The 13,059-nt window shown below is 42.1% G+C and overlaps 1 protein-coding gene across 1 annotated transcript; it reads left to right on the top strand.

The window, feature by feature from the left end:
* Positions 1-3,046: 3,046 nt before the first annotated feature.
* On the top strand, positions 3,047-6,801 carry LOC127191116 (lymphotactin-like). The gene is made up of 3 exons (XM_051148341.1): positions 3,047-3,200; positions 5,687-5,801; positions 6,515-6,801. Exons 1-3 carry the CDS (start codon positions 3,047-3,049, stop codon positions 6,684-6,686), a joined length of 441 nt encoding a protein of 146 aa, XP_051004298.1. The 3' UTR covers positions 6,687-6,801.
* The last annotated feature ends 6,258 nt before the right edge of the window (positions 6,802-13,059 follow it).

Below are 13,059 nucleotides of genomic sequence, written 5' to 3'. Positions count from 1 at the left end.
ACCGACTCTTCGAGAACTCCCGGCCCCAAGGACCTATACCCGACTGAGATGGTCCGCGACAATAGTGTTATTATAAATTTTTGACACTTGCATAGGATGATATGGGCCACACTGTCACCTTGATTTCCATTTTCATGACTGCTCCTGACAAGATGCTGCTTAAGTTTGATGCTTCCTTTGCAACCGGCTACTGCTGTCTTGCTGGCTTCTCAGTTATTCTGTACTAGAGAATTGACGTCATGACTTGGCAAGCAGCAAATGAAAAAAATCATATCGAGAGCTTAACAAATTCCATTTTAATATGTTAAAGAAAAGTTCAGCCACTAGTCACATTGTCTATTTTTATTTTAAAAAGTGTGAAGCCACAGAAAAATCTTTGCATTTTGTTCCCATTTTTATTTACTTTTTACTTATGTTTTAAAGTGAAAGATACAGATACAGTTGCATATATTTGCCGTATGCAACATGGTTTTGAAGTTATACACTTCTTATGGACTGACTGCGTCAGTTAATTATGATATGTATTGCCTCATACAGTTATTTTTAGGTGAGAACACTGTATATTCCTGCTCAGGATTATTCAAGAATACAATATATTGTTGCCGTACTCATCACATTGTACAAAAGATTGCCTGAAATCGTTTCTCCTATCAGCTGATATTGGGTGTCCTATGACTAGTGTCACTCCAGTTCTTCTCAGTCCTTGTCAACCACCATTCTATGCTGTTTCTATATCATTAACTTTAAGAAATAGCCAACCTGTGAGTGAGGTCATAGAGTATTTGTCTTTCGGTGTCAGGCTTATGTCACTTAACATAATACATTATTGCTCATTTATCCCACTTTCTAGATCAGCTCATGCACTGATAGACGTGGAGGTTGATTCCATGTCTTGGTTATTTCTAATAATGATAAAATAAATGTTGAAGTGCAGATCCTCCCTCACAAACTGGTTTTCTTTCTTTTGAGAATAGTGGAATTGCAGGATCACACAGTCGTTTTATTTTTAAGTTTTCTGAGGGCCCAACGCAGCATTCGCTATAATGATTATGCCGTAGTTCTATCTATCTACCTATCTATCATCTATCTCTCTATCTAGCTTGGTTTTTTGGGACAGAATTTCTCTGTGTAGCTTTGGCTGTTCTGGAACTCTCTCTGCAGACTAAGCTGGCTTTGAACTCAGAGATTCTCTTGTCTCTGCCTCCCTAGTGCTGGCATTAAAGGCATGGGACACCACCACTTGGCTCAGTAGTTTTATTTTTAAGTTTTCTGAGGGGCCTGGAACTGTTCTCCATAATAGTTCTGCTAACCACCACTCCTATTAACAATGTGTGAGTCTAAGATGGCCTTACATGTTTGTATTTGGAATTTGGAACAGAGCACTAATTAGTTCATGTGAAGGAGAAGAAGCAGTTTAAATGGCAAATGTGTTCAGAGTTTAAGTGGTACAGTTGTGGAAATAGTTTGAAATACATTCTGAATGTTCAGAGTGAACTCTGCCTAGATTGAATGCTATTAATGAAAAATTTCTTAAAGATTAACTTATGATGTTTGTGGAAATATAAATTTATTTCTATATTTCTAATATTAATAACAAAACCTTTTAGTACACACAGTATTAATAAATGCATTTTATTGATAACCATATAAAATAAAAAGCAAAACCAAAGTGGAGTACCAGAAAGGTTGGTGTAACTGATATACTCAAGTTCTGCTGAAGATATTGCAAATGAAAACTATATTTGGGGAAGATTATACAAAGAAAACAAAAATTATAAATACAGTGATATGATTTCACCAAATATTTTATCTTCAAATTGTTAAAGGGATAGACCATATTATCTTACTGAAAAATAACCTTACAGATATGTCTTTGTCACAGTGACAGAAGAGTGTTTAATGTGTGAATGTGCTTGCTCAAAGTAGAAAAGTGAAGACCCGAGAAAGATGAGAAGTTATTTAAATTGATGCCAAGACAGCAAGTGTAATGATCACAATTGTGTAAACATATTATACCAATAAAAGGAAAGCTACTGGAATTTTCATTTCATATACATATGTATGTATACACACACACACACACACACACACACACACACACGAGTCTACCTGCACCTGTGCTCTGGGGCTCATGGAGGTGGGGAAGAGGGCATCAGATTCTCCAGAGCTGGGGTTTTAAGAGGGTGTGGAGAGCAAGGCATGGGTGCTGGGAATGACACTGTGATCCTAGGAAGAGCAGCAAACACTCTGAACCATGGACCCTCCAGCCCCTTGAAGCTTACAATTCTCTCGTGTTTTTTAAAGATAAGATTGCAGAGCAATCTTTCAATAAACTTTACTACAGCTCTGTGAGTTTCCCTCAAACAGCAAACATGCCTAGAGAGAGATGTGCTGCTGCCATTTGTCCGCAATAAATGTAACTATCTCTGTGTGTGCTTCAAAGAGCAAACACACGTAGAGATAATGCTGTTGGTCCTCCTCCAGGAGTTTGAAGAAATGGGAATAAAGGGAGAGAGGAGGAATGAGAAGAAACGGAAGGAGAAGACTGAGTAGCGGCTGTGGTGCTTTGGTTTCCTGGGCAGTCAGGCAGGAGCTTCAGGGGCTGAGCTGTGGTAGTGGAAGACTTCTGTCACAGGAGGCAGGTGGGACGGACCACAATGGCCACACCACCTCATTTCCTTTGCCCAGTTATCACACTGAACCATGACACTCACTGGCCTTCGGGACGGAAGATCTGACTTTAGACTCACAGCTGTAAAGGAGACAACTACATTTCGTCTCATGCACATAGCCTCACTGACACATTAACCACAGGGGGGAGAGGGAAAGGCCACAAGGCCTCATGTCAGTATGAACACAGCAAAGAAACTTGTGCTTAAATTAAAAAAAAAAAGTCATCACCATTGCAAAGACTTTCCATGGTTCCACACCCACCTGAAAGCCCCCTCTCAACACAGGAAGTGTGCTGACCAGTAGGGGAAATAAAAGGGGCTGCTGAGGAGTCTGGTCCACACTCTTTCTTGCACAGCTCAGGAAGATCTCAGCCATGAGACTTCTCCTCCTGACTTTGCTGGGAATCTGCTGCCTCACCACGTACATTGTAGCAGGTAAGCCAAGCGGCTTTCATCTGGATAAAGCACAGTTGGGCTCATATGCTGGGGTTGACTTGCGTTTTGATTGCAATGACCTGCTCGCCCCAGGTAAGCCTCAGACTTCCCACACGCAGAATGGGAAGACCAGTTCCAGCTCTCAGCCATTCTGGACTCATGCTGATTTATTTAAAATTGAATGTTATATTGTGTCTATAAATGCAACCCTGTGAGGAGAATTAAAACGGACTAAATCTGATTTTTTTTTTTACTGATGACTATTTAATTACATTAGCTATCCTTATGATAATATTTTAAAAATTCTGGCAGTGATTATAAATGGGTGGTTTGCTTTTGTTTACTTAATTTTGATTTGATAAGTTCTCAGACTCTTAGAGTTTTATCACAGTGGGATAGGAGCCCAAGGACGTATGATTAGAAGCAAATCAATATTTTCTACTTGGAGAAGTCAAACAAGAAATGACCACAAGCTCATATATATTCCTACCAGGGAAATCAATATTACTCTCAGCTAAATAGAGGAGTTGGCTGATATTGCCATGAATATCATGGTTTATGATAGGCATCTTGGGTTTGTACGACAGCCTTTGATACTGTGTAACAGACAGTCTGCACTCCTGACAAATGAACCTGGATGATATTCCCAGATGAGATGCAGAAGCGCTGTGCCATAGCTGACTGTTCAGTCAGTGTTTCCTACAAGGTCACCTTTTCCTACTGGCTAGAGCTAATTTATAGACCTATTTGTCTTCTGTTCTGTGCACTTAAGACTGTAATACCATAACTTCATCATACAAGGGTGTAAGGGACACAGACTGGCGATCCTTGACATTGGGTAACAGAAGAAATATTGATGAAAAAAAAAACCTTCAAGAATAGTCAATTAGGTCTCATGCTGCTGGAGGAATGACATTTAGCTGAGCTGACAGGGGTACTGTCTGGAGGGGATCGGCTTGGCCATAGCGGCGGTCTGCAGGAGCTGGAGAACTGTGGTTTCCAAATTTCCTACTCAAAGGAGTTTGGTAAACCTTGGTGGTGTTTTAGCATGTGTCAAGTGGGGCAAAAGCTAATCTTTGCTTTGGCTTAATTTTGCAAATGCTTTAAACAGCAAGTTTTTAGATGTGGAGGACAGTAGAGTTCTGCCGGCCTCGGGCAACAGTGTACATCTGACACAGAGAAATATTGTTCCTAAGCAGTGAAGGAAAGCTAGCAGAGGCCAGATTCTTTCTTTCTATTGAGTTCAGAGAAGTTCAGCATAAAATGATATTGGCAGGGTAAGGAACACGCAGAAAGGCATCGAGAACAAAGGAAAGGAGCCATGAAGAAGTGTGGTGAGCAAACAGCTTTTAGTTGTAGACAAATGGCTTCCTGTGGTGCCAACACTACGGCTCAAATTTGATTGTTATCAATGAAGACGAGCTCTTCTGCAGCCCTGAAGCACACACAGTGGCTCCAGCTACGGGGGGATTGACCACTTAGACACTTTGCGTATTTAGATTTTTACCAACTCCTTAATCTCATTGACTCTCCTAGGACATGCTTCCTTGTGCATTGGAAGGTAGTGCTATAAATGTAAGAATTCAGCTGTCTGCCTTGGTCCATCCCTTTGGGGATGAATCCCGAGAAATTCTTCCCTTCCATGTCTCACAATTGACTATTAAAAATGAGAACATGTCTATTTGTTCAGTCAAAAGTGAACTGTGTTCTTCCTTTGAACATTAGCTGGCTCAAATCATTATCACACCCCTCTTTTATCTAATTAATGGCACAGTTAGTATTTGAAACCCTCTCCTTTGTTTCTCTAGTTTCCTGACCACCTCGCTATTAAACGCCCTCTATAAACAGGGTCAATGCCCATCTGATTTAGTGCCTTTGACATTTGGCACACAAAAGGACACCTAACTAAGTAGCTATTGAGAGCGTCCCTGAAAATTCTGCTGTCATGGTTGTATTAATGAAAATATGTAAAGATGGATACCACCTTGTTATTATTTGTTTGTTTTGGGGGACAATGTCTCATTTATGCAGTCCTGGAAGGCCCCCAATTCACTCTGTAGATCAGGCTGGTTCAGAACTCAAGAGTCCACCCGTCTCTGATTCCTAATGCCAGGATTAAAGCAATGCACCACCATTCCCTGCCACCTTGTTAGTTTTACTATGAAATTCCTGAAACAATACTATTGATATAACTTTTAAATTTAGACAGACATTTACCACAATATAGAATACACAAGAGACTTGAAAGCTGGACACGGTGGTGCATGCCTATAATCCCTGCACTCAGGAAAGCAGAGGCCGGTGCATTACTGTGTGTTCGAGGCCAGCCTGGTCTATAATGTGAGTCCTCCTAGTGAAGGCTATACTGAGAAACCCTGTCTTGGAGGAAGGGAGAGAGAGAGGGAGGGAAGGAGAGATGGGGGGGGGGAAGACTTGGGGTGCCAATGTGAATTATTTCTTCCCCAAAGAAGCAAGTAGTTTTATACTCATGTCACATTTTAGAGTCACTTAATAAGTGACTTTGAACTTGTTACTTGTCGACTTACAGTTTTATTTATGTTTTCTTTTCCTTTTCCTAGGTGTGGGGACTGAAGTCCTAGAAGAGACCATCTGTGTGAACTTCAAATCCCAGCCGCTGCCAGTTCAAATCATCAAGACCTATTCCACCAGGGAGGGCATTGTGAAAGCGATAATGTGAGTGTCTGCTCCAAGCTGCGGTTTCTACCTGGAAGCATAGTAGCTGTTCACCTCAACAAAAGTGGCTCGACTTGGAGGGCAGCTCAGCTTAGCCGATAGCCCATTCTGTCTATAGTAATCTTGTCCTCCTACTGTCCTACCTAATGATGATTGTTGAAAAACTATAACCCCCCTTTTCTTCACTTGCTTAATTGATGAGTCTGCATAGAACAATAGATGGACAGCCCAGGCTAGGACTTGCCTAAACAGCCACACTAATGTAGGAGGGTTACTGCATGGAGTAGCACATCTTCTATGTGGCTGTATGTCAAGGGAACACATCCAGAACTCCCTCACATGGTACCACTGTCTTCCGGAAGGAAAATCTCTCTCTGATGCAAACCTACGGAGTACCACTTTTAGAAGTTCACCCAGGTCATCTCTGATTCTCCCAAAGGGATGAGTGGCACTAGGTTGGAAGGAGAAGGAGGTATGGAACAGGTGAACTAGATGGTCCTAAGAATTCAGGTTAGCTCCAGGTGTTGACATACTGGTGAACTGCAGCCACCAAGAGCTGGCTGTCACCCGGGGACTTCTCTCCCTTACTAAAGTAGACAGCAGAAGGAAGGAGCTCACGGATGGTTCTGAGAGATGGTGTCTTCTGCTAACTTATGTATAAATTCTCTTTCATTGGACAGTGTGGCTAACGTTATCTTTTCCTTGCATTACAGTTTTGTTACCAAAGGAGGACGAAAATACTGTGCTGATCCGCAAGTGCAATGGGTGAAAGACGCAGTGAAAAGTGTGGACAGCAGGTCCAGGGTCAGAAAGAGCATGGCTAAAACCATCCCCAAGAGAGCCCAGAGGACCAGCAGCATAGCTACATCCCTGGCTGGGAAATAGCCTCCAGGACTAGCCGAGCAGCTCAGCTCAGCTCACAAGCTCAAGGACTAATTATGCGGGACTTACTTTTAATGAAAGTGTTGCATGAATAAAGTTATCATTATTTTAATGGCATCCACACTCATTTTAAATATAAGTAATAAATATTTATTATTGAGGATTGTTTTATGTTTGATTTATTATACAAAGGGAAAAGTAATAAATATATCACTTGTTTTATTTCTGTTTCATTGATCTCTCTCTCTCTCTTTCTTTCTCTCTCTCTCTCTTTGTTCCCCTGCTGTGCTTCTAGTGTCCATGATAGGAGACCCTTGGACCAATGTTCTTTAGAGATGAAAGCTGCCTTCATCACTCTTAAGCTCAGCTTGTAACAGTTCTCCAAAAGTGAGCTGCAAATTATACCTGTGCCTGTGGCAATTCATGATCCATCTCAGCTTCATAGCAGAGTATTATTTATAAAAGCGGTGAGAGATCATCCAGCTGTCTTTACATTCTCGTTCTGAGAGACAATAGCTCAGCAAGTGGCTCCACTCAGGCTTGACTTCAAGAGAATTCTCTTACCTCATGGTAGGTTGTTCAAGTAAAAGTCAATATGTTGTCAATTAGGCAGTAATCACACTTCCTGGGGATGGATTCTCCTGCCATCAACACTCCAGCTACCATTGTCTAAGCTCTACATTACTCGCTATGTGTTCTCAATACTCCTAAACATTCTCACATGGAAACTCTCCCAAGGAAATAAGAATTTACAGTACAGTTTTATTTGAATATTTGTCTGGTCACTCAATACCCCAAACTTATACTTTCTTGTGTTCTCATTAAATGGCTGATTTGACTCTATTTTTATGGGTCTAGTATCCAAGAAGCTGATGATATACACCTGCTTGTTAAGCTGTCTGAAGAGCAAGGACTGGCCTTATCTTTGTAGTTGAGTTGAAGAATTCCTAAGGAGACAATGAGAAATATTAAGCACCATTGGGCATCTGTTGAGCAGGTTCACTCCTGTCTGTGCAGAGAACCAGAGTGGAAACCACTAAACATCACCTCCCAGCTAAAGGTCAGACCACCTGTTCTTCCCCATTGGCATTTGTCCACAATGGTTTTCAAAGATATGTTAATGAGGACAAGAGCGTAATAAGCAGCAACACTTCCCTTAAGGGTGGAAAACTAACAAAGTCACAGAAGATGAGGAGTGATTTCTTGATTTTTAAAAATAATTTATTAACTCATTTTTAATGTATGTATATGCACCTTTGTGAGTTTACGTGCTGCACATGTATACAAATGCCTAAGGAGATCAGAGAGCATCAGATCCTTTGGAAGTGGAGTTATAGGCAGTAGTGAGACACCTGATGTGTGTGCTGGCAAGTGAGCCAGGGTCCTCTGGAAGAACAGCCAGGGCTCTACCATACTGCATCATCTCTTGACCCCTGATTTTATGGTTTAATTATATATTGTGCTTTCCAAATGACTCACAGACCCTAGGGGATCATAATGGCAATAAGATGAACAATGAGCTAAATATTATGATTTCTCAGTTTTAAAGAATTTTGCTTAACAAATATTTTATTTATTTGTTTGTTTATTATTTATACAGTATTCTGCCTGCACGTGAGCCAGCAGGCCAGAAGAGGGCACCAGATCTCATTATAGATGGCTATGAGCCACCATGTGGTTGCTGGGAGTTGAACTCAAGACCTTTGGTAGAATAGCTGGTGCTCTTAACCTCTGACCCATCTCTCCAGTTCCGTGTTTTATTCTTTTTAAATAGTGAAGGCTACTTTCTTGCTTAGCTAACAATAATTCACTTGATCACATGACAGATTTCAATTAAGGACAAAATAAAAGAGATATCAAAGTATTCATTAGCTTTCTCAAAGGCCGTTGATCATTGATAGGCAGAATTCGGATTGAATAGTTGGAAATGGAGCTCCATGTTTGAACCGTTGTTCAATTGCACTCTCTTCAGAAGTCAGCTCCCCCAAGAATTTCTATTTGAGAAAGGCATAATGACCAGATGACTCAAGTAGACACAATATTCTTATGTAACCCCCTTAATCACTCTATAATTAAGTTATTAAATAACCACCTACTGAGGAGCTGATAAGTACTAGAGCTGAAAAACCTAGCAGCAAGCAGAAAATATTTCTCTTCACTCTGATAAATTCTCTCCTTTTCCTTTACTCAGGATTTGGAGGCTTCCTTCACCTATTCCTCCAGCCGTGCATTCCCAGGGCTTCGCAGAATACAGCAAGGCAGAGGTGAAACCAGACATCTTGTCTTTCATCCCATAAGTACAGGAAGCTTGTAGTGGAGATGACACAAACGTATGCAGGATGACATGTGAGCTTCTAAGGAAGGCAGAGCCTCGGGTGCGAAGGAGCAAATCTGCTTAGCTCTTAGCACATAGGCAAGGTCAGAGCAGCTTTCATCTTGAAAAGAATCCAAGACCAGAAGAATGAGTCAGGGTTGTCCAGTTCCAGTACATTCCAGGCAAGGGAAACAAATGCCATGTATAAAAGATTGCTGGGGGGGAGGGGTGGGTCAGAGGAGAGGACATCCTATTGAGACTTTAGGAGAGAGTAGCATGGAAGAATAGGGGGAAATAGTAGGACCCACAGGGTCCTGGAAACCTACAAGAAGAACTTTATGACAGGCAGATCTGGGTCCTGGGGTCCTCCTCAGACTAAGGCACCAGCCAAGGAGAATATAGGCATTAAACTTTGAACCCCTACCAAGACCTAGCCGACGAACATGATATTCTCCACAGTTGAGTGGAGAGTGAGATCTGACTCTCACACGAACCCTGGTGCCCCTTTTCTGACCATGTCCCCTGGACAGGGAGGCCTGATGGCACTCAGAGGAAGGATAGCAAGTTACCAAGAAGAGACTGTATAGTCTAAGAGCATATATAGGCGGAGGAGGTCTCCCTCAATCACAGACATAGGGGAGGGGAGAAAGGGAGAAGTGGGAGGGAGGGAAGAATGGGAGGAAACAGGGGAAGGGCTAACAATCGAGATGTAATATGAATAAATTAATAAAAAAATGTAAAAAAAAAAGATTGCTGGGGGAAAAGACGTTGATGTGTGAAGGAAGTCCCTTGTGGTGCAGGTTTGGATTCACCAGCAGATGAGTAAAGACCCTGAGACGTATTGCTCTATATCTGGGCAGATTCTTAGCTTTTCTGACCCAGCAAATCCTGGTCTACATCCTACCACAGGCCTGTTACCTCTCTCTCATTCAGTCCCAGCACCTGCCCTCTCTATGTCACACTGGTAAATCCCCATGTCTGATTCTTCCCACAGAGAGCCTTTCTCTGCCCAGAAGTCCCTCCTTTCCTCTCCTGCCTAGTTATTGACCATAGTTCTTTATTAAACAAATCAAAAGGGAATAAGAGTGTTTACAAAACAGGTGTCAGGGGATGATCTATAAAAAATCACAGTACTGAAGTCCGGACAGTATTCAGCCCTCTGCCAGGTTAGCAGTCAACGATTGCATATACAGAGAAAACCTTCCCATAGTGCACAAAAGATTACCCCAACAAAAATGCAAGCATTTACTATATCTGAGGAACAAAATGGAGGCTACAAGCAATGCAAAGGGACAAAAGGGAGGCTGGGGAGATACTGGAGACCCAGGAAGGCCCTGTCTCCCATCCCATTGAATGTGTGCTTCCTTTTAAAGTCTCTCTCTCTCTCTCTCTCTCTCTCTCTCTCTCTCTCTGTCTCTCTTTCTCTCTCTGTGGTTCTACTGGTTGGTTGGTGGGAAGTGTAGCATAGGGAGCAAAACAGGGATAAGAAGACAATGGCAGGTGACTCTGGGCTTAGTGATTTTTTGAGCTTGACCTGGTGGGCTCAGCTGTCCGTGCCAAGTGTCCAGGTCATCAACTCCTCTCCAGTTTGCTCTGATGATGAGAACCAGGACCAGCATACAAGCAAATCACATTTACGAGTTTTTATCTTAAGATGGCCATTATTTGCTGACTAGGCTAAGATCAGATCTGCAGACAAAAATCGGAGCTAACTGCCTGCAGGAAGTAGCCGTTATGGATGAGAAGGAATACGCCCAACATTAGTGTACTTATAGAGCCTCCTAACCCAAGCCTGTCTTGATTTATTCAGTACCTGAGTACTTGCTGCGAGCTCCTGTAGAGTATGCAAGAATAGGATTCTATTCAGCTGTCACAAAGCCTGTGACAGCCATCAAAGTTATTTCCAGGCAGGTGTTCAAGGCAGCCAAACTAAGGGCTTCTCTCATCTGATGCCATCTGTCCAGATGAGGTCCCTCGCAAGTGCCTGATTAACTCCTGGGCTTACCTCTGTTATTGCTTACATTTCCCCAAAGTATCATTTGACTTGATTTGTCTTAGTAGTTGAAGCTGGGGATATGAACTTGGTATATACCTACCATCTACTATGTGGTATAATATTGGAACATGATAGGCTTCTAATGAATTTTTTATGAATATAAACACATGTGTGTGCGCTCCCCCACACCTATCTAATAAATACTCAATGTTGAGTAGCTGAAAAACACAAAGTAAAGATCTGGGGACTTAAGTCAGGAACTTATAATATGCCTCAGATTTTATTTACTTAGAAAATGACATAGGTAAGATCTGTAGAATAATAACTTATAGGAAGTTGTTTGATGGATGCACTAAAAGGCACTCTTAGAAAGTTAAAAAAAAGTTGTGCAGAAAAGGTGACATAAGAACTGTGCCTTTAGCAGATGTGCAGCATGGTCTTCCTTTGGCTTCCCTAACTATGGGAGCAGGGGCTGTCTCTGACTCTGTGGCCTGTCTTTGGATCCCTTTCCCCCTAGTTGGGGTGCCTTGTCTGGCTTCAGTGGGGACCAGAGAAGTGATCATTGTGTTGGTCTGAGTTGGAGCAGGGAGAGGTGTGGGAAGACACAGAAGGAGGCAGTGGTCTGGCTACCTACTGGATGTGGAATGGACTTGAGGGATAAACTGAGGCTGCTCTGAGGTTTTCAGCTGGTGTGAGTGGTTAAGAAACAACACCGTGGACTGGCAAGATTTTGGTCTAACTTCTGCTGTGAGTTCTGGTAAACCCATTGGAAGATATAATCACCAGGAAGAGAGAGACAAAAAGGAAAGAGTCATGGGCAGAGAAACACTCCCTATCAGCTTGATACGCGAGTAATTCGGACAAAACCCAAGCTACATTTTTATTCCCCTATGACGGGCAATCCTTTTTAGAAGAACAGGGTTATAAATAGACCAAATATCTGTGAAACTTTTTATGCCCTTTGGGAGGCTGGGGAAAGGGACATATAAATGGGGGAAAAAAAGTATCCACTGGTGAGTCATCAGTGTTATTTTAGAAGGGATTTGTCATACAGCAGTGGGAGGCAAACAGGAGCCAAGAGAAGAATCTGTAATGAGAGAAAAGAGAAATGAGGTGAAAGCAAAGGTTGGAAGGGGCATCAGAATGGTGGGGTTTGATCATGGGAGGGAGGGGCCACAGGACTTTCTACCCCTGGGAGCTGCTGTACATTAGAATGGAGACCCGGAGACCTGAGGGTGGAAGGCAGGGCATGTGTCTTGAATTCCTACCAAACTGTGTTGCACGGCATAATTATTGAGACAGCACAATCATCTGTCTCTTGACTCTGATATGCCCTCCTCAGCCTCCACAGGAAGGCTTGGTTGTTAGCTGGTAGGTTTTTTGGGAAAGCGATTGCGTCGAGAGCGTTCTGACCAATGAATGGATTAACTCCTTGGTGGTGTCATGCTATGATGACATCGGAAGATGTTATAACTAAAGGGTACATCTTGTGCCCTGACCCTTGTTTCTGTTTGCTTCCGGATCACCATGACATGATCAGTTCTGTCACTGCCTTCCATTCCATACTACTCTATCTCACCTCAGACACCAGGTACCAGAGCCATGAATGATGTTCCAAGACCATGAACAAAATAGCTTCTTACTACATTATTTCTTTCAAGTATTTGGCCCTAAGAATTAAAAAAAAAAAAAAATAGCATACTCTTGAAGCTTGGGACATGGCTTGGGAGGGTTTAGTTTTTGACAAGATGGGCAAAAGAAATCTCCCATTGTAATATGAGGAAATAAAGACCTTGTGGCCATAGTGAGGCAATAATTAGTCTCACTAAATGTGGTCAGAAGGAAGAGAGGAACTCTTTCTCTGAGGACTAAACAGAGGGGATGAGTAGAGGAGAGGGGGGTGGGAGAATTGGACAAGCTATATCATATCCATAGGCATTGGTTTTCCTCAATTTCCAGGCTATCTTTAGCACTCATTTTATTCTGTCCTGAATTATAGATATTTGGGGGAGTGTCATACCTCAGATATTTGGAAGTTCTTGTTTAGTAATTTATACTTACAATGA

Source organism: Acomys russatus, chromosome 6 (assembly GCF_903995435.1).
Source record: "Acomys russatus chromosome 6, mAcoRus1.1, whole genome shotgun sequence".
Lineage (NCBI taxonomy): Eukaryota > Metazoa > Chordata > Mammalia > Rodentia > Muridae > Acomys > Acomys russatus.
Note: the sequence above shows the minus strand (reverse complement) of the source record. Positions and strands in the feature narration are given on the sequence as shown.